Source organism: Amphibalanus amphitrite, unplaced genomic scaffold (genome assembly GCF_019059575.1).
Source record: "Amphibalanus amphitrite isolate SeventyFive unplaced genomic scaffold, NRLGWU_Aamphi_draft 000094F_arrow, whole genome shotgun sequence".
Classification (NCBI taxonomy): Eukaryota; Metazoa; Arthropoda; class Thecostraca; order Balanomorpha; family Balanidae; genus Amphibalanus; species Amphibalanus amphitrite.
Genome location: NW_024881590.1, coordinates 146,552 through 168,912, shown reverse-complemented (window position 1 = coordinate 168,912; position 22,361 = coordinate 146,552). Strand labels below are relative to the sequence as shown.

Sequence of the window (22,361 nt, the reverse complement as noted above, 5' to 3'; positions counted from 1 at the left end):
CCGATAGGCTCGTCAAACATATCAACCGGCATTTATGATAAAGCAGACTACATTAGTTTTTCTAGGCAAGACCAAAAGGTGACATTTATTGTTGATCAGTTTCAATTTGTTTTAGTCGCACACAAGTCGCACAGCTGCAGCCTGCAGAGAGCAATCTGTTGAAATATTTTGGTTTGGATTTTGACTTGTCGGCCTTGGACTTGTCGGACTTGTCATCGTTGCGAGCAAGTTGCGACCTGAGTTCGTACGGTTACGATCATTTCAATTTCGGTGTTTATCTACGAATCGAGGTTCAGGTTAGTATCCCGCCACAAGTTCAGTCGGGCGCACTATGGTATCGGCAGTCCATTTATGGATACGTATCCATTAAAGGAAACGTTTCCAAATTTGGAAGGCACTTTGTTCCATTTATGGAAACGCTAGTTCCAAAATTAGAAACGCCAATTTTTAAGCAGGTATATTTCTGTATTTCTAAAGTTAATCGTCATCTTTTCAGCTGGCGTGTCTTTTCGTCGATATGTTTTCTCCAAAACAGTAAAATCCAACAATATTTTTGTACGCAAATGGGGAATCTGATGCCCTGATGCAAACCCTTGTCAACGTTCCATTTTTGGAAACGGAAGGTTCCAAAAATGGAAACTATGAGCCAACACAGGAAAAGGCATAAGTACCATATGTGGGCCTGTCTACCCTACGCCCGCTAAGTAATTACCGAGCTATTGATGCCGGTACATGTTCCGATATGTGTGGTTTCCCTTTGCATCTAAATTTCATATGAATGGTCCTCCAATTGCTTGGGCATTGTGCCCGAAAGCCGATGTTGGTACAATAATGCTTACGAAAATGTGTCTTCTGGGGAGAGTCCCCAATTTCTAGGCACCTACATAAACTCCAGAACTGTCCAGTCCAACCGTCTTGCCTACTAAGCTGCAACTGCTTACGAAACCCACATTATAACATATTTTAACTGTTGCAAGCATGCATGCGTGACTGCAGTAAGCGATGTGCCCGAATTGTAGTCAACAGACTCTGGCTTCCCAAGAAAAGCAAGAATTTATAAGTAAGGTTGGAGTTAACTTCGGCCTAATCAGGCCGGTTCAGAAGCTCCGGTTCGCATTTTCATGCTGTCAGAGCGTGCACCTTTTCCAACCTTCCCGTGGATTATTAGAAATGAGGAAGGCAGAAAGTGCTTCTAAAAACATTAAGTGCAAATTAGAGTTGAAATACATATAACCTACTGCATCTGTGAGCTGTATGTACAGCTTGAGTTAAAATTCATTTGTTCCAAAAATGGAAACTGTGCTTCATAAAGCATTCTTCAATGGGTCTTAAACAGGCACAAACTGAAGGCCTACTGAACTAATACAGTGCAAAGTGGGCAATCAGTGCAGTTTGAGCATTTGCCTATCCATAGAAATTGTTTATAACACCTTGACATCGCTTTTTCTTATTATTGAATCGTTTAAAACTGGACAACAGCTTGGATCGCTTCAGAGTTCAGACAAGCAGTAACATATCATATCTTTAATGCAATCATTTACATAGGTACATTCTACCAACTTTTACACATTCGTAAGTTAAATAGGTGCTAAGAAGTTCAGTTTGCCCACTTTGAAGCATCTGTACGAAATATTTTCCAACTTATCGCCTTCCAAAGCCGGAGAGATGGCCAGAGCACGTGGTCACCAACACGCTATTCAGGGCTTGCTTTACAGCAATGTAAAATATCAATGAATACCAAACAGCAAGTCTGTCAATTAAAAAATTGCCATTCTTGTGAAAATCAAATTTTTCCACCAAAAAATGAGGTATAGTTCATTAACGACGCATAAAAGTTCACCTATCATGAAAAATTCTATTGTTTACAAAATGAAGTGGACCGTGCAAGCCTGTTCAACAGCCGATTTTTCTGTTCAACGTTGGAATTATGAAACGAAATGCGGTCTTTTGATTGGTGGTCTTTGTTTGATGCGGAGTTCTATGGTTTGTTGCGGAAACTACCGAACAGGTTTACGTGCTCCTTGCGTTTCCGAAAATAGAAACGGAGCGTTTCCATTTTTGGAACAATTGGTTTTTAGCGTTTCCATTTTTTGAACTTTCTTCCAAAAATGGAAACGTTTCTATAAATGGACTGCCGATACCATAGTGCGCCCGACTGAGTTGTGTCTGCCACAACAGTCAACGAGTTCAAGACACTACTTGATAAGCACTGGAGAGGCATCATGTTCGACACTCCCTACCCTTAAGAGCCTAGATCGACCGTTCCGTGCTTCTATCCTCAGGATACTGAAATCCTTCTCCTCCACGCCGCAACCCCCCTCCGGCCTGGACAGGCAACTTTATCTCATGCGGGCTGCTCCCTTGGAGCGGCACCGCGGCTCCTGAGGGAGCGCACCCCGTAGCCGGGTGCAGTGACAGTGAGTGCCTTGGGGCTGGGTGGCCTGTCCTCTGGACGGGCTCAGCCCCGGCGACTCATTAGGGTGCCTGCCCAGACCAATGTCTCCCCCTAATTCCTATCATCCTTCCGGCTCTGCAATGGTCTTGTCAGACCGAAAGGGCCTAACCCAACAAAACAAACAGAGCCTAGATACTCCCAAACCTTGAGCTGAGCTTGAATCCTTGATGAGAACGGGATCTCCAGGCAAAGTAGCCTTTTTTCCCAACTACCAACAAGGTTGAGGTAAGGTAAGGTACCTAAGTAGTATGAATTGTGATTTGTCGCCCATTTGCTTTGGGTCATGGGTCACTGGGTGTCATTCTTTTCTCATTTCAGTTTTCAACCTATCACCCAATGAAAAGCCAAATTAAAATCAGCTATTGATTAGGCATACCCAAGGCTGGCATACCTACCCAATCTCAGTTTACAACAATGTTTGTCCTTACCATTATCTATCGCATATCAGTCAGACACGTTGTGTTATCTGCACTCCATTTATCCAAATGTTAGGTACCTATCATTTGTATTTTATGAAATGTTGCTCAGAAAATGGAAATGATATATTCTAAAAATGGAAATGATATATTTCCATTTTGAAAACCAAAATGCACAGCAACCTGTTTGACAATAGGTGCACTAAGCCGCTCAATTGTGCATGAAATGAAGGCAACCAATCAAAAGACCACATTTCATTTAGTTGAACAGGAAAATTGGCTGTTGAACAGGCTTGTACTGGACAGCTGTTTTTCAGGCTTGATGTAAACAAAGCGAGGCTCTTCCAGACGGTACCTATCATTGCATTTGTAATGAACCATGCCACATATATGATGTAAAATTGACCAACCATTAGAAAAGCTGATCCTTGTCATCCATATTTTCAGTTGGATATTCATCATTTTGCTAACATTTCTGAAAAATAAACCTTGAAGAGTGTATGGGTGGCAATTAGGGTCCAAAACATCTCATCTCCTTTGTTTTGAATGGTGGTGTGTTGGCAATTTTCCTGCATTCGCTTTCTAAGTGGGCAAACTGCCTTCCTTATTGCTTCATTTACTTCTGTATGCATGAAAGAAGGTGAAATTTGTACAAATAATTGTATGAAAAGCTTGATATGTTAACATATTGATATGAAACTTGATGTGTTACTGCTTGTCCCATGCTGGCTTTGTGGCTGAGCTCTATATCTAAACTAAAGTCATAGGGCTAGGGCTATATGCCAAGCTACTGAGCCTTATAGCCAGACTTGTAAGCGATTCAATTCTGATTGAATCGATTCTCATGAATCGCTTGAAAATGCCGACTCACTGTGATTGAGTCGGTTGAATCACCTCTTGTCACCATATGAATCCTGATTGAATCGGTCACACATGGCAACTGCACTGAGAAAAATCCTGACTCCGCATGACACCCCCAGGGGGAGTTCACCAAAACGACACCCCAAAACTCCCAGGTGGTACTCCTCATTACACCCCCTCTAAAACTCTCCATTACACCCCAAAACTTCCCTCGAGAAACTCTCTGTAACTCTCCCTGCCGTTTTAGAAAACTCTTCATTACTCTCCTTTACCCTATCAAAACAAACAACATACTCCCTGAAACTCCCTTCCATTACTCTCAATGACTCTCCTACTGCCTCATAATTACTCCCGATTACTCCATTCCATTATTCCCCAAAACTCCGTAGTCCGTTTACAGCTTCATGGTATACTTCTTGTTACTCCCCATCAAACCCACCCAAACTTCCCATCACTCCACTCCAGCCCCTCCCCCCCCCCCCCGAAAATAAATATTGGACGAATAACGTAACCACCCAAAGCTCGTGTACCGAAGTACAGATAAAAAATATATTTCAAGAAATGTGTATTCATAGTCCGGGGCGGTGGGAGGCTTAAAAAAACTAACAAACGCTTTCGACATCCCGCCGCGGCACGCTCTCCGGGGATCTCACTCCATATGCTTCACGGTCGCGAGTTTTGATGTTAAGAATCCAAAAGGCGGCCTACCACAGCGGGAATGCTTGGTCTGGTGGTGCCACTACCCTACCACCTCCTGGGCCTCGACGAATACTGCGTCTTCTTCGTCCGGCTCTCCTTTCACGATGGTGGGATGGATATTTTGATGGCCTCCGTTGGCTTCCGACGTGTCTTGCGGGATTGCAGGCTCCAGCTCATCCCCTGCAAAATGTTAATGACCATGAAATTATAGGTACACTTAACATTGCGTGGGAGGAATGGAGGAGAAAGAAAAAAGGAAGGAAAAAATGAAGAAAGAAAGGGAGAGAGAGGAGAGGGAAAGAGGGAGTGAGGAAGGAAGCGAGGAAAGATGGAAGGAAGAATTCCATCAAGAACATGGGGTTACCATATGTTCTCATCACAGCATTATAACACTTTGCACTATAAAAGCATGATGAGAAATACAGCTAAGCTTACCTTTAAATCCAAAGTAAGGTCCAATTATCCGTCACTGTATAGGTCAGGTCCGTTTAAGTCAACACGCTCTTCACTAGCACCTCACCCGCCGCCCCGCACAACGTGCTGTGTACTAAGCGCAAAAGATGGCGGTCACCGCGGCAGCCTCGCGAAGTATGCTAAAACCCCTTCGTAACTCCCCTTTTACTCCTGTCGGAACGTTCGGGAAAGGTTTTTCGGGAGTAATGTAGAGCTGCGTCACAGAATCATGGGGTGTCACACATGGAGTCATTTCGCCATCCATTAAGAACTCTTGAAAACTCTTTCACAAAATGAGGAAGGCTCGAAGTTACCCTAGAACACACTCGATAACTCTGCTGGAAAGGGAGTTATCAATGGTTTTAAGGAGTTTTCAGGGGAGCATTTTCAAGAGTTTTGACCCATATGGAGTCAATTTTTTTCTCAGTGTGCTAGTGATTGAATCGGCAACTCATCGATTCAAGTTGATTGAATTAATAAAATGATTCAATCAACATGTGCTGGAAATTGAAGTTATGACCATATTTAGTACTATATTATGTAGAAATATATGTGGCATTTGCATCATAGTCACACACAATGCACTGCAAAAATTTTAGGTATTTTGTCAGTATTATAAATGCGCACAGCTATCAGTATTGAAAAAACATAGAAATTTTGTTTTAAGTTTTTAATCAAACTGTAAACACAAAATTATACATAAATGTCAATGCATGAAGATGAAAAAAATGAATGTAAAGTTTCTTTCCAGTGCCCTAAAATCAGTATAGTAATCAAGTTAACAGTAGCAGTAAGCAGGCGCACATTGCTCAACACACATGTTTTAGATACCATGTTAATCTTTATATTTTCAATACCCTGTTTGATCAGGACATTTGTGAGCAAGCATAGATTTAGTACTTTTCTATGTTTTTTGGTATTTTCCTAGTGTATTTGGTTGGTATCAGTTTCCAAAAATGTCTTAAATTGATATCACATATGTATATATTTTATATAACATCTTGATTGAATCGCGTTGAGTTAAATCATGAGTTGAGTTATTCCCTGAATCACTGATAATGGGATGAGTCGTGATTGAGTTGAATCACAAGGTCCATGAGTCGTGAATGATTCGCTTGGAAAATCAGACTGTTTGATTGAGTTATGATTGAATCGGTCATTTCATCAAGTGAGTCGTGATTGAATTGATTGAATTTTTTTGAATCGTTTACAAGTCTGCTTATAGCATGTATGTCTTAGTTTTCCACAAGGATCACCTGAAGTCAGACCATCTCCATGTGGTCTTCCTATAAACATCAATGGGAGACATGAGGAAACTATTTATTTAGAGCTGAATATAATATAGGTATATCTTATCTCAAGGCTCAAGCACTTGGGAATATAGATGTAGATAACATCTGAAGCTAGATCTTACATCTTGGACCTTGTTTGGTGTACATGGTATCACTGGGGTCATTTTAGTCATCATAGTCTTTGTTTTGGTGTCAATAAGTCTTGATCAATGTGAGCTAGGGAATTGGACAGGCACCAATGAGCTCAGAATGAACTGTTGATTCAAATCATGTGAAGCTAACTTCCCTTGACACTTGACAGCTGACCAACTTTTTAATCTGACTGTGGTTGACCTGAACTTGATTTGAGGTGAGAATAATATCCAAACTAAGTTTTCCCAGTATGCTGTATGTACCTATATCATTTGATATGGCTGATGTCTGAACAAATGTTTTGGTGCCAAAATAACTAGTTAGTTGCTTGGGGCAATTTTCTCAAGTTTTTTTTTTTTTGGTCAAAAACCCGACCTCGATATTTAGGATATTGACCTAACCTCAAGAGACTCGAAAGGTCAGTGGGTGACCTTATTTATTAGGGTGCGTTTCATCCTGTTTCATCCAGGACGTTTCGCGTCAGCCAGCATTTTTCCCTGAACCTCTAGCCCAATTAGATATTAAACGGCGAGGGAGATCGTACCCATCGGCCATCGCCTCTCGCGCAGGGCACATGTAGAAAAAACTGACAGGTCCGGCGAGGGTCCGGGCTGACCAACACTCCACCGTGACTAGAGGCTTGTGAAGACGATTTTTTAACGATTGGAGAAATTCTGCAAGTGCCGGCCAGCCGAAGCGGCCCGGCACTGTTTGATATTTGAGAACCAATAGCGACATAAATAACGAATACACATGGGGCTTGAAGGCGCATTCGGCCGGCTATGCTCTCCAGTGACCTCAAAGCTGCTTAGATAACCTGATCAGTGCCCTAGAATGAAACAGTTTTGCTATGCATCCAATCTTATAGTGTCTAGATAGAAATCTGCCTAGACAATAAAAATATAACCACAACATAATAACACAACATAACAAAATTCCATAGCAAACTAGCTCTGTGGTGTCGGGTTGCGGTGTGAGATGAAACTATCGTTAAGTTGCATGTATATTGCCAGGTACTAAGCAGGCAGACATGTCTAAAACAAAGTAACTTTGAAAACATTGACTGGACTGTGGCCATGTCGATTGTTCGTCGGCCGTCATATCACAGCCGTGCCACCGCGGCCGGTGGGTTTCTCGGCCGGTATTTAGGCGTCACCGCCCGCATCGCACGGGCCGCGATGACGTAATGCCTCACCGGGAACCCGGCCGGCCGGCTGACGCAACTTAGACGAGCCGTTCCGGTTGTGGGAGGGCGGGCCGATAGCCGCCCGCCGCGCCGACCGGCCGCTGCAGTCGCGGGTACCGGCGGCGGGTTGAGCGGCGGTGACGCTCCTTCCTCTGAGACGGACGGTGGGGCTGTGTGTCTGTCGATATACGTGTCACTCTGTGACAGGCAGACTGGCGCTGAGTGACACCGGGACGTAACACGTGGCAGTGTGTGAAGTGACCCTTTCGGCGACTGACAGACACCGGCCTCGCCTGTGACAGTTGGCGGACACCTGTGACAGTGGACCTCACGAGCTGACTGTTCGCCAAAGGTCGCTCCCTCACACTCCGACCGGCGGCCAGTGCTGTGAGATGGTGACCAGTGGTGCTGGTGATCGCAGGTGGACCGGCGGTATGCCTCTCGGCCGGGTGCCGGGCTCGCCGGCTCTGGTGCTGGGGCTGGTGCTGGTCGGGGCTGCACTGGTGGCCGGACAGCTGAGCTTTCCTCAGGCGGCCTCGGCCGAACAGAAACAGGCCAGAGACCGCTGTTTTTGTCAGGTGAGTCGGCGACCGATCCAAAAAGTTATGTCACCGGGAAATAGTCAGCACCGAAATGGGCGAATATGTGTGGTATGGGGGGAGGGGTTGACGACACGGGAGGGGGTTTCACGGGCTCCTGCAGAATCCAAAGGAATGCCGGGTACTCGATAACTGAAGGATGACGTGTCCTAACGGGTCACGATAGTAAGGAGAGGTGTGAATTTTGAGTGCTGGTGACTGTACCGGTTGGTGTCACCGACATATTCCCAGGTCCTTGGCTAATGAAAGATACAGTACCTAGCTCTTGTTGCCTTCCTCTGGGTCCTAGTGCCTACTGCTATGTAACGACGTAAATGCTGCCGAATGTCGATTAGGACTGAACCCCAGAATGTTACCACAGCCCTGCCACAGCCAGACATTGGTTTTATACGTCGGAGACATAAAGCGTGCCACTGCTTCTACTTTGACCTGCTATCGTAACCATTTCGTTGTTGTAACCCCGTCAATCGTCATCTGTGGCAGCTTGAGGGTCAAGTGGATGACTGCGAATGTAACGTGGACACAGTCGACTTCTTCAACAACGTCAAGATCTTCCCGAGACTGCAGTCGCTGCTCGTCAAGGACTTTTTCCGCTTTTACAAGGTAGGTGAGCTTTTTTATTACGCGAGCTTTTATGCTTTCGGACATGAGTAGTTTCGTGTTTCTTCGCGTATGCACGATGGTTCGCTGGATAATATTCCGTGTTGCCTGTCTCTGAGTTACGCGAAATGATGCAAACTGGGGTTCCACGGGCTTGTGCTGCATCCAGAATCAGATCAGGCACAGGGTACCTCCGATGGATGACGTGTCATAGCGTCAGAGTCCTGTTTGTCACTGTGTAATACCAGCGGGTGGTGCGCTATAACGTGGGATGTCGTAGATAGGTCGAAACCTTAGTACTACTGAAATATGTGTTCTGCAATTCTGCTGTTGGTTCTGTCGAACAGTGGGTCATGTCGGGCAATGACGTGTCTAAGCTTTTTATGTCGGAGTTATATCGAACACTGTCGATGGGCGGTAGCAATACGGAAGTGGTTAGGTAACAGCACTATATTTGCTATATAGTGGTTGGCTCCCATTACTTAATGCGATAACTGAATGTATTTCCAACTATATTGTGTGATATGGCCGGCTGCCTATGAAATATGATCGGCTGATATTCCTCGAACGTTTTTTTTTTCACCGAGACCAAGACTGAAATTAGTTAGACTACTGGTAGCGACGTAACACACCTATTTGTGACTGTTTCTGACCGTTCAGCCTCATGTGTCCCCAGGTGAACCTGAAGCGGCCCTGTCCGTTCTGGGAGGACGACGGACGCTGCTCTCAGACCACCTGCCGCGTCAAATGCTGCAATGAGGTGAGGCTACTGAGACCATAGCAGCGGTTGGTCACGGCGCGTGAAACTAAACCGCCTATTGCATTATCCCGCATACATCGTCGAATAATGGACTGTAAAAACACTTGTCGAGTCAGTAAATGTGGCTCTTCCATTCTCGAGTTACTGACCCTCCTCTTGCTTTGAAGATCATCGGGATAGAAGCCACCTGGCCTGCAGGTTCCGTTCTCTCCGAACATTTACGGCACATCCAGTCTTGAACGTGCGTTGAACAAAGGGTGCCACCAAAAGCGCACATAAATGAATCCTGAAATTCCACGATGGCCAGACTCGCCGAGTGTTTTCTGCGATATCGGCCGAGGTCTGGTCACGCTCGTGTCGGCGGTTTTCCATTGACGGTGGTTTTCCACATCGTCCGTCAGGTACGGTCACTGCCCGAGACACATCCGTCACGTTTCTGCTATATTTGACTTTAGACTCGGACCTTTTCATGGCTTTGTATCACTTCAAAATTACTAATGCTCAAATACGTTTCATTATTTCGAGTGGCAAGGCCCGTGTTGGATTCATTTATTAAATTAATGCAATGTTATGAACTCTTTTGAATGAGCCTACGCAAAGTTTGGTGGATCGAGAAAGGCTTTCTTCGATCTCTCATCGAAGTTGTGCCTCTCCCAAATGATTACATCCTGTGCGATTTGCAGTATTCAAATAACCCAGGTGTCCAGGCATTAATTGTGCACCGTTTTATATTTCTTGAGTCGGACTTGGTAATGAAGCGTTGTTGGAAAATTATTTCTCGGGGATTATTAAATAGTGTAATGGCATTACAGTTGAACATGTCGCGTTAGTGGACGGCCGGACCTTTGTATTCGCTCTCCTATTCAGATCGCACGGCCCCCATTCAGCGGCATTGGAATGGACCAACTACGTAGTTCTGCGGGCCTTCCTGAGTTGCATCAACCCCCGATAGCTGCGTCATATAAAACACTCATACAGGTGTCGTGTACGTATTTACACGTCTGCACGTTCGGATTGTTCTCCAGCTGTTTAGCGGAAGCGCTGAATCAGACGGTATCCTGCCGGATGATGCAACATAGTGCACGTTTGATGAAATGTTTGCTATTCGATAAAATAGATTTTGCATTTATGGCTGGTGGTTCAGCTTGAACCCCTTGCTATATGAGCTATGATCATGATTGTTTCTGGAGAGGATCGAACTAACACTCATCTGAATCATATCATCCTCGCTCAAACAAGTGGCAATATATTCCAGCTCCAAGATGCTATCTATAACGAACTTGACCAATCGTTCCATTTGTCATCGGATATGTCTGACCTTTGGGTTATCCGTTCTGATCTTATAGGCAGCAGGAATCAAGGGAACGAGGGATTATCCCAGCCACACGACTTATGACTGTTTTGTCCCATCCTTATATATAGTAATACCGTTAATACCTATATTAATAATAATAATATAGGATAGTAATACCCTATGAACCAAATTTAGAGGCGACATGTAATCCTCTCCAGTAGTTTTTCAGCTCATAAACGTTTTCCCATACATCAACGTCTTGGGAACTGAACAGCGGGCTGCGGGCAGGTCTAATATGTTGAAGAAAAGCTAGCCGGAATTATTTCCGACTCATCCATACCACCTTTCACCAGCAGGTAATTGTTCTGTCGTCTCCACGACACGTGCAGAGCGCGCTCGGCGGCCCAACACCTGTGCCTAGTTAGTTCTGCGGCGGACGGCCCGGCATGTCAGCAATCATGACCGGCGTGAACACACCCACGCTGCCACCTGAACCGTATCAGTTCGTGTCAGGGAGAGGGCTCCGCCCACCGCGGGAGCGGCCGCAGCTGTGAGATGTGTGTCTGTCGGTCGGTCCGTCTGTATGTCTGTCTGTGTTTCAGTGTGTGTGTGTGTCTGTCTCGGTCGGTCCGTCTGCCTGTCTGTCGTTTTGTCTGTCACTGTCCACCCTTCTTCGCAGTTAGAGGCATATTTTTACAGTTTGTTTGCCTATCTGTCGGTCTGTCTGTTGTCTGTATTTCTCAGCGACTTTCCTTGTTCGTGTCGTGGTTCGTGATTGGTGCTGTATGTATGTGCAGCTTGTGCCAGTCACGACTGTGTGTTTGGATAGCGGCACGCCTGACTCCTTTCTGCAGGTCACTGATGTCTAATGATATGTTAAACGGCTGTTCTGTCGACTGCTTTGGCAATATTTGACTTGTTGTGGAAATCATAGCTTGACAGTTTTGTGGGTATTCTTCAATCATGAGTGTTCGTTGGGGCCTGGACTTTTCCTTAACATTTGGTATGCTTTCTAGACATTTTCTTCTTTGTCATGCTTGTGATTGTCAATGCGCTTATATTCTGTGTTATACAAATTTGGTTTAAACTTACGTCCGTGTTGAATTGAGTTAACATGCATATCTCTTTTTCGACAGGACGAGCTACCGATCGGCCTCAAAGCTGGAGCGCCAGTGGAGTCTAAGGAAGATCCAGCCTTTAAGGTACGCACGTCAAACACGATCCCTGACAATGCGCCCATCGCTCCCGCCCGGTGAACTTCTTTGTTTGCATGGTTCTTATCCGATCCAAACCTCCTCGTTTAATGCCGACGCTCGGACGTAAGATTTTCGATGAAGACGGCTTATCTCGTGACTTCCACTAGTTGTTCGTAAAAAGTATACGTGCTGCTTACACAGAGTCTCAATGTGAGGCACTCAAGCGCCTACCATTTCTGCGCTAGACGAGTGGGCTGCGGTAGATTGACGTGTATAGGTTTGTAGGCTGAACACATCCGTAAAAACTGACCGACATACCACAAACCACGCTGTCTGGGTGCCGCCGGAATGTTGGTTTTGTGTTGCACAAATCCCTCCGTCTGGGCTCTCTCGGAAAGTTGGTTTTGTGTTGCACAAATCCCTCTACAAGGTTAATTAAGTCGCGACTTTTCTCCGAATCATATCTGTCAATTTGCTCGGCGAGTGCAGCGTTGACTGACCGAATGTTTTGCTGCAGCTCGTTTTAGAGTTGTTTAATCAGCTAACTGTAGCTAGCACTGACCTTTCACGTCCAAAAGTTTACACTGGTGCACCCATTTCAGTTACAGCGTCACATAGTGGGCCTATGACATATAATAAACTGCATCGTTAGTTCGACCGGGTTCATTGTTTATCCTAACACGACCAGGCTCGCTCGCAGAGTCCCTACTCCCTAGTGCAGTTTTCATGAATCAGACCTCTTCCCTGTGCGGCTTAAATTCGAATTTCTCTGGAGTGAGTGACCTAAATCGGTCTCACCTTCATATTTTCTATTTACCTCCTCTCCTTGTTTCTCTTCCTCTGTTGTTCTACTCGCCGCCCCACCGCTACCCCTCGCTTCTCATCGTAACCACCATGTTACGACATATTACGACGAACAGTTTACACTAACTACGGGGAGTATGCAATGCCATCTCGCCAAAGTAGAGCGGCGATTAAGGACGTTTCTTCATACCAACTATGTATACATAATCGACGACATCGAATCGTTGACAAATTTTGCTCCCTTCATCCAAGCGCACCCACTCTCTTTAACCCGCGCACCGACGGGGGGGGGGGCGGATATCCGCCCCCCCCCCCTGAGGTTTTTCGCGGATAGCGGGAAAACCGCGGCGCTACGAAATTTGGTATGACTATTCTCTCATCAATTTTACACATGGTGTGCAAGTTTGAACCTCCTAACTTTTAAGGTCAGGTCACCAGGTCACTTTGAATGACCCAACCTCAAGTCACTTTTTTGCAACTTTGTCACCGTGCCAGAGCTACAGTAGATGTCGGAGGCCTTTGAAAGTCGCAGGATGTTATTAGGTCATTAGTAGCTACAATTTGTATATCTCGGAATTTTGATGTCGGTGACCTAAGGTCAGGTCAATTTCGCGACCTCCCCATTATAAGTCAATGGGGGAAAAATCAACTCCCTGTTTTTTTTTTGTTTTTACCACTAAAACGGGTCGGAATGGCCCCATATACCATACATGACTTCACAAACGATCAACCTTCACTACCTTGAGGTCTGTTTTGCTGTTGGGCAGCTGTAAGGTCATGTGACGTCATCAAAGGTCACCAAAGGTTTTTTTGCCAATAACTCCTTACAGGAACAAGATACAGCCGCGCGGATGGTCTCATTGGGTTCAGCTCGTCAAGACGCATCGAATGTTATACATGATGACCTCGAGGTCACGTGACCTGAGGTCAACCTTTGACCTTGACCTTTCGAGGTCAACATATATATCATTCGATGCGGATTGACGAGAGGATCACGATGATGCCCTTAGTTTGTTCCTATCTTGACTACTTCGAAAGTTATTCGAGAAAAACCCTCTCCATATCTAGCGCCGCCATTTTGACTTTTTCGACCCCTGTGACGTCATCTTTGACCTGACCTGAAAATGGCCTTAGTAAAAATTGTAGACCTTGTCCGTGCGTATCCGATGCCGTTTACCGCTTGTCGCTATCTTGCTGCGTTCTCGAGATCTCAGGGGGGGGGGCGGTCATCCGCCCCCCCCGTCGGTACTAAGTTGGCGCAGACCCCCGTCGGTGCGCGGGTTAATATCTACCCTTGACCTGTCGCATAGCACTCACGGACGTAATGCTCCCAGCTTATACTCCTGACCCGTTATGGATACCTCAGCTGACGGAGGACCGCTCCTCTCCCCTCTGACAGTACACTGAGGAAGCGCAGACGGAGAAGGACGACGAGGCGGACTGCGATGGTGACAGCCTGGGGGACCTCAACACCACCATCAGGTGCGTAACTCGTCTTCAGATAGCCTGAGGTCAGAGGAAGACCGCATCGCGAGTTTTTTTTATCCCGGCTAGCTGAACACATGGTCAGGAAGAATGATAAGGGAAATAAGCTTGACATATCTTCATTTTGCGCGTGACAGGTGCCGTGTAGGTCACGTCACCTGCATGCATGGGAAGTAGTCCGATTCTTGATAAGAAATTTAACTTCCTTGCAAGACTATACAAATACAAATCAGTCAGTCCAGCCGGACTGCTGACATTTGTGTACGCCTATTAAGAGCGTGGCATAGGCTGGCCGGAAGACTTCGCTTTGTGCTTCATCGTGCTCGCTCGTAATAATTTGTGGAATTTATTATTATCTGCCCAGCTATGCATGCAAATAAGGTAAAGTACGAAGTTTGGAGCATTGTTTTGACGTTGTGGCGCGATCGTCCGCAGCGCCTCTCGGCAGAAGCGGCTCGATCGCTGGACCGCCCATGACGACGCGCAGGACAACTTCTGTGACGTGGACGACGAATCGTCGGCGGACATGCAGTTCGTGGACCTGCTGCTCAACCCGGAGCGCTTCACCGGCTACCGCGGCGACTCGTCCACGCGCGTCTGGTCAGCAATCTACAACGAGAACTGCTTCAAGTGAGTCCAGATGAGCGACACACCCGCGACGCTGCGCATTTGGCCGCGCAGTTCTGTAGCTGACGGAGTTACGTGATATGCAGAAACCCGCTGCTTTAATTAATATGCAATTCATCAATTATTAGAGATACCGGTAGGTAGGCTCTAGAGATGTAGCAAGGCCTATGACATATTCATCAAATGCGAAAGACCTATTCGTTCATTAGGAATATTAGTTTTAGTTAAATATACATTGAAAAAGTACTGCTAGGGCCGGCGCTTCTCGGACTTCCGCGGCAATTCCCGCAAGCTAAATATGGACGTGGCTGAACCGGCCCCGACTTCAGTTACCTCATTCCGTCCGGACACCACGGCGCTGACGTTCGGTCGCGTTTTTATCAGCAGGCTGCCAGTCTGCTGCGGCTATTTCTTGGTTTCTCATCGGGCTAATTCATATAGCCCGTGCGGTTGACCAACGAGAAGCCAACAAACGCCAGTAACGAATTTCCTTGTAGGGAAAAACTGGCAGCTTGCTGATGAAAAACGGAGACCGAGCAGCGCCCACGCCCCACGTTCAGTCATCTCGTATTTATGGCATCCGGGATGTCTAGCCAGCCTGTAATGTAGTCATGTAGTTCCTGTCTGCACCTTGTCTTCAAGCTTTTCTATCCACTTATTTGCCTTGGCCGCAATAGGATATGGTCTAGCGCAAACCGGTGAATGCTAAACCAAAACCGTGTGCGTGGATTTCTGACGATGCGTCGAGGAAGAACCTACCATAAGGGGGCAATGACCTTAAGTTTTAGTTAACTGGAAGCTGTGTTCATGCATTTTTACAAGTTGTTTTTATTTTTCAGACCGAAGAGCGCGAGCAGCACCCAGAATAAATACGCGCCCATGGTGGACACGACGAACCTAGGAGGTGAGTGGGTCTCGCCGGTGGTTGATGGGTTGGTTTGCTGAGGGGTGCAGGTGGGGCTCGTAGTGCGCGGTCCCGCAGTCCACAGATCGGTCCTCTATGTGACGAGGGCGCACAGCGGGATGGATGGAGTGGACCACTGACAATTTCTGTCACAGTCTGCAGCTCAACTTTGTCTCCCTGCTGTGTCATCAGCGAGCTTGCAGCGGCGTGAGGGTGATAATTTCGTAATGGGTAGACAAAGCTACTAAAGTTAACCTTACCATGGTATATTGAATTTTTGTCCATCTTTTCCAGTTATTTTGAATTATTGGATATCTGTATCAAACTCCTCATCCCCTGTCAATAATTAATTATGATATTTCACGTTCACCCCACGACTTGCAGGTTTGCAATGCATGCTTTTTTGTACGGGTAGGTTTTTGTGTCCAATTAGGGGACTTTTGATTTGCCGAATCACATATTCAGGTGGCCAGTAAATAGCATTCATTGACAGACACCCCTGGGCCCTGGCCCTATCGAGTGTTGAGCAAATATGCCTACGTTTGTGCGTACTATTTTGTTCAGTATCAATGCCTGCTCTTGACCTACGTTTGTGCGACAGTATCAATGCTCCGCTGTTCTCCACATATTGTTATCAAGCGACGTCTTCATACCCTATCTAACGATACTAACCCACTTTGTGTGCCGTCCGCTTCAGTAGCCGTTAACTGATTCACTTACCTGCGAATGCTCTCTCACTTGTCCTGTTTAACAAGTCCCCTCGCTTGCCTGTGTGTTTGTGTGTGGCCTCTTTATTTGAGTGACGCTCTCCTCTGTCTCGTCTAACATAGCCGATCCGTTGCTGAGTGGTGAGTCAAGCGACCCTTCCGCGCCTCTCTCTCTCTCTCTCTCTCTCTCTCTCTCTCTCTCTCTCTCTCTCTCTCTCTCTCTCTCTCTCTCTCTCTCTCTCTCTCTCTCTCTCTCTCTCTCTCTCTCTCATGCACTCTTTCCTTCACACTGACTCGCTCACAATCACACCTCTGTAAAATGGTTACATGATGTTAACTGTGCTTTTAGCCGCTAGCTCTGTCTAAGTGTCTAGCATCCAGTTTCTTTCGCTAGTTTTATGCTTCGAACTGTCAATATTTACTTCCGCTCTCTGAAGCTCGAATTTTTTCAGCCTTTTTCGTTTAGCTTTTTCAATTTCATTCCACTTTCATGACGTTGGCTTCATCTAGAAATAATTTGATCTCGGAACTTCCCGCTACTGTCAGTTTGCGTGTATCATGGTCAACAGAGAGGGTGATTAGCCCCATTCGCTATGGCATGCGTGCTAGAAGAAGAAGACACCAAGGCTACGGGATTGTCTCGTTTCGGAGAAGAGCCGGGATTTAACATTCTAACGAACCAACTAATGTTAACCAGACGAACGAATTTTCGCCATATCTTATTTGGCGCAATAGATCCTCTAGCAGCCGGCGCCCCCCAAAGCCCCTATAAACAAACTGTGTTACGCGTCAGCTGTCTTTATTTGCTTAAAAAGTACAATGCATAACTACTCATTGCCGAATTCATAGTACTGTTGAAAGTGGAATAACGTGTAAAACATGGAAATTTCCACTCTGCACGTAGTTTTACTATGTTCTGCGGATTAGCGTTTTTCCGTTTCTCTTCCATCTTTATGCACCTCCTTGTCTTATAGAACTCCCACCCCACGCTCACCTGGCTATAACTACGTAGACCGTAGCTCGCTCACCTACTTTTCACTCTCCGTACCGTAGTGTTAGCTAGAACCAAGGGACGGTTGGCATGCCATGGAAAGGGTTTTATTTGTTGTGCATGATGTAGCCTTTTATAAGGATTGGTTCAGGTGTCAATAAATAATATTTGTTTTAGGTCTACTTTTGCGGAACATAAGTTAGTAGAACCCATTAACATCCGATCGGTACTAGTTATCCATCACTAGAAATGGTACAATGGTATGACTTCAATATCATGCACATGGTGTGGCCATGTAAGTACAAGTATAACCGTAAAAATGTAGCTAAAAACTAACTCGATCGCTATCACTGTCGCCGTTTCCTACTACCGATCCGGTTGTGTTATTCTCCCTCACTTTCTGGAACATCGTGTTTTTCTGTTATCTCGTCTGTAAGCGCGGTGTCTGACGCAGTCGTCCCGTGCCGGTCAGGTCTCTGTCTCGAGGAGCGGGTATTCTACCGGGCCATCTCCGGTCTACACACCAGTATCACGGTCCACCTGTGCGCCGACTACCTCCTGTCGGGTGAGTGGAGAGGAGAATTAGCGTCCCGGCCAGTCTCCGGTGCCGCGTGTCCAGGCTCTCAGCGGCCCACTCGGGTGCCGATGTGGAGTAGGGTGGGGTGGCTGGACAGTAGACTTAATACAGCTGAGAGCACGTCAGAACGGTGATGTTGGGTCATTACATTGGCATAACGAATTAATGGTCACTGAGGGGTATTCTGGGATTTTCCCCTCTTTTATTGAGTATTTCTTCTGCCGTTCAGAGTCCGAATGGATGTGGAATTAGTGATATTTGCATTGGATCATCGACCGCTGTAATAGCAATGGTATCAATTAGACCATCATGCTTGATTGAAGGACACGAACGAAGCCTGTAAATGCCGACTTGGCTCCATAGTTTGCACACATGCAGCTGCCCCCGTGTGACCTCTAACTGGGTGTTCCCACAGAGGGCTGTCGCGGTCTGGACCGTCTGGCTCCCGGCACTGCCAAGTGGGGACCGAACCCTGCCGAGTTTCACCGTCGCTTCGACCCGGAGACCACCTACGGCCAGGGTCCGAGCCGGCTGAAGAACCTCTACTTCTTGTACCTGCTGGAGCTGCGCGCGCTGGCCAAGGCGGCGCCGTACCTCTCGCGGCTGGAGTACTTTACCGGGAACGAGGAGGAGGATCAGGAGGTCCGCATGGCCATCAGGGATATCCTGGCCGTCATCAGGTGAGGAGTCGGGGTGCGGCGATGAAAATAAGGGGAAGGACCGCTTATGTGTGGGAGGTGTGGGTTATATATCATCCAGTCGAAATCTGCTGCCGGCTGGCTGGATTGACCGGGCTTGTTGTGAAAAGTTGCTGGCAAAGTTTCTAACCATCTAGCGTGGTTTCTGTTTTACCAATGGTGCTGTTTACGAAAGGTGCTCATGAAAGCTCCTTCCGTAGTGAATGTGATTCGTAGTCAATGATCTCGTCGTCCCTCCTTCCTGCCCAGCCGTCGACTAACCCGGTATGGTCCCTGTCTCAGCTCATTGTATGCTCTTTATGCCCCCAGCTCGTTCCCGAGCCACTTCAACGAGTCGGAGCTGTTCCGAGGCGGGAAGCAGGCGCGCAAACTGAAGATCGAGTTCCGCGATCACTTCCGCAACATCTCCCGCATCATGGACTGCGTCGGCTGCGAGAAATGCAAACTCTGGGGCACCCTGCAGGTGAGTCCGACCTATAGCACCGGCAGGGGTGCTGCAGCTGTGGATTTTGGTTTGGTGCGTGCTGAGCAACTAGACCTTTGCGTTTGACGTCTGGTAGTTTTTGTTTACTGGAGTACATACTACATACCCTGTGCCGACGGGCGGTTCGGTGTCTAGACGTGTCTCACTTACTTTAGAGCCTCACTAACTCATTCATTGGGAGCCCCTGTGAATGGGCTATAGTGGAGCCGATCCGGAAGGTCCTATGAATGATGTATTGCTAGGGCGACTGGCGGCGGCTGCTGGGCGGATATCGCAAGTCAGACAATATTATAGCTGGTCTGGCCCATATGTCAAATAAGATGATAGGCCATAGCGATATCTGCCTTCCCTTGTCAAGAGTCGGTAGGTTACACATGATTTTAGCACATTGACATGCAGACCGCCGGTCTATGGCGAGACTGGCCTGCGAATGACCCACGCCGGATGTCAATGGGATATTCTGACCTGGCCGTCTGCTGTAATGATTATGTGGCGGGTATTCGGGGCACTGGTGCTACCAGCCGATGCCGCCGAACCCAATGTTGCAGCATTGTCTATGACATCGTTGACATCACGGCACGATATTTCGTGCAGTTCGTGTGCTGGTTATTACATTGAGGTGCGATCAGGATGATGTGATAACATATGGTCTCGCAAGCGGTCTGAAGCGTGTGAGGCCGTATAAATCAGTTTCATATATGTATTTTTTTAATGAAGAATGTCCTTGCATATTTAAATTAAGTACTGGTAAACCTGGCGTCATTCCTGCGTCTTTTTTCAGTGACTCTCTCGTTACGACTAGTTATGTATATTGTAGGTAGATTGTACCCCACCTCAGGACTGCCACGCATTGACTGATAACCTGTCGCCAATTTCAGACACGCGGTCTTGGCACGGCGCTCAAGATCCTGTTCTCTGGCAACTTCGATGACCCGGCGGTGTTCCAAGAGGGCTCCACGCGCCGACCCAAGTTCCAGCTCTCCAGAAACGAGATCGTGGCGCTCTTCAACGCATTCGGCAGGTAGGTGTCACTCCTGCTTCGTGGTGGGTTCTGCTAAACACGTGAAATGTCGTTATTCTTACGTGGGCCGCATAGACTGTGCGAGCTTTCTTTCTGCTTTTTGGAGATTTGTGTCAAGACTCATTCAACACCATAGGCGTTTAATTACATTTACCCCCAACGCTGATGCTCTTTGTATCGTTCAGAAAAATAGCTTTCTCGGAGCATTTGCGTAGTGGAGTAGACCCCCGCCCGCGTGCCGCCTCTGTGCGTGTTTATGCGTAGGTACCGCGGTTAGCGGCGGCGGCGAGGGGGCGCACAAATGCGCCGAGTGCTCTCCAGTGGCGGCGCCGCCCTTCCAGGGCACTCGTCCGCCGCTCCCCGTCCGGTGAAGGTTACCGCTGTCTGTTCCGCCCCCGCCGGCCACCGCCCCGCCGCGCGGCGCGGCCATTTTCAGAGCGCTGGCGGCTCAAAGTCCGGCTGGATGGCTCGAGTTGCACGCGGCTATAACCACTCCACACCAGCGGCCGTGTTCAATATCCCTCTTCTCGGTACGACCTCGCCACTGTGCACCGCTCTTGTCTCAGCCACTGACCGCTCTGACGCTCGGTCGTTGACCCCACTGTCTCCCCGGCTCTGTCCACAGACTGTCAACAAGTGTACGGAATCTGGAGCAGTTCAGAACGGGCGAAACCTGACCGGCGCATAGGATGGTGCCGTGACGGTGAGCGTGACGACTTCACCGGTCGTGACGGTTACGAAACGCGTCCTGGGGCTCACGGTTCGGCGTCTGAGGTTCTTGGCTCACCAAAATTATCAGCCTTGAACCGGAGGGCTGCCAGCCACGGAGTAGTGATCACTAACGTTATTTAAGCGGTATGTTACTTCTGTTAGGAAGGAGATGGCTCCCCTCAGAGACTGGAAGATGTAAGTGCGAGTCGAGTCACTTGCGCGCCTCCCCGCCCCTGGTTTGATGTATCGCGATCGAACCGGAACAGAGAGAGGAAGCGGCAGGTTGAGAAGTGTGAGTGCCAGTTTGAGCAGAGTACGCACAGGATGGGACCAGGCAGACGGGGAATGTTCCTGCTGGTGAACAGCGGAATCCGTGCTTCAGGGATGCAGGGGGGTTGTTAGCAGTCAGCTACGGGTTATATGAAAGATTTAGCCACCGCTGCTTTTCCGGCTGGTACTTTATGACTAAGTAGTAAAAATCGGTCACCGATTTGCTTAGCTGCCGTATATGTTTTTTGTTTTTTTCGTATTTTAATTGTTTTTTTTTTGCGACTTAAACTCACCACAATGGTTTATTGTTAATGACCATCAATCGCTGTTGGTAGATGCGCATGGAGAACATTTGAGCATTACGCAGAGATGCATTCACGTCTATAATATGGTGTCCCCTGCCTGGTTTGGGGCTAATTGTCCGTGAGCGTTAAACGTTATAGATGTGCTGTTTTCCTCTGTCAGGTTGTTAATGTTATTCAAACTTCACGCTCATACCGAATCGTGTACTGCATAATTGTGGTTAATCAGGCAGGTATTTGGCCTTTTTCTTTATCAGGTGATGGTTCCTACAATGTAACGTTATGCCAGCACTGACCGGTCTTTCAGACATATCACGTGCCCTTCTATCGCCGGTCTGCCGTCAAAGTAAGCAGCGTGTGATTACTTACTGCACTCCCTCACTGTGTGCGAGTCCATACACCGGCACGAGGCGCCTACTGGCACTGTCTAAACGCCTCCTTTCGGCGGCTGGACGTGAGCAGACTTGGCTACCGTCCGCTGTCGGATCGGTTCTAGGGTCAGTGGATGCTGAGATGTCAAATCTGGGCATTGTGGCGGTATATGTCGATATGTGACGTAAGGATCGCCCACTTTCCGAGGTGCGCGCGGCTGGATGGGGAAGTTGAGGTTATTTGGTCGGTCAACAGAGGTCACTACTGTCTGATCGGTTTCTTCAAGTGAATGCTGTGCAGAGCCTGTCTGCCTTTGGTTAGAAGGGTCGATCTCGATGTGTTGACCAAGTGATGAGGAAAGGTTAGTTGAGCGTTGTGACCGAATTCTATTTATTTAAAATGTTTTGTCTGTGAGGCAGTAAATACATGCAATGCTTCGCAACTGTGCATTCGTGTGTTTGTGAC

General features: G+C 47.3%; 1 protein-coding gene across 15 annotated transcripts; it reads left to right on the top strand.

Moving 5' to 3' along the window:
- The first annotated feature begins 81 nt into the window (after nucleotides 1-81).
- LOC122380256 (ero1-like protein) lies at nucleotides 82-22,343 on the top strand. Of its 15 annotated transcripts, none has more exons than XM_043363260.1 (14): nucleotides 82-296; nucleotides 7,916-8,072; nucleotides 8,577-8,696; nucleotides 9,370-9,453; nucleotides 11,884-11,949; nucleotides 14,147-14,229; nucleotides 14,668-14,862; nucleotides 15,699-15,763; nucleotides 16,594-16,611; nucleotides 17,934-18,026; nucleotides 18,454-18,718; nucleotides 19,046-19,199; nucleotides 20,099-20,241; nucleotides 20,867-22,343. In XM_043363260.1, exons 2-14 carry the CDS (start codon nucleotides 7,929-7,931, stop codon nucleotides 20,916-20,918), a joined length of 1,482 nt encoding a protein of 493 aa, XP_043219195.1. In that variant the 5' UTR covers nucleotides 82-296; nucleotides 7,916-7,928; the 3' UTR covers nucleotides 20,919-22,343. The 15 variants fall into 15 exon arrangements, with proteins under 15 accessions (XP_043219195.1, XP_043219202.1, XP_043219193.1 ...); XM_043363258.1 differs by lacking the exon at nucleotides 82-296 and adding an exon at nucleotides 627-676; XM_043363261.1 differs by lacking the exon at nucleotides 82-296 and adding an exon at nucleotides 641-704.
- Nucleotides 22,344-22,361: the final 18 nt, after the last annotated feature.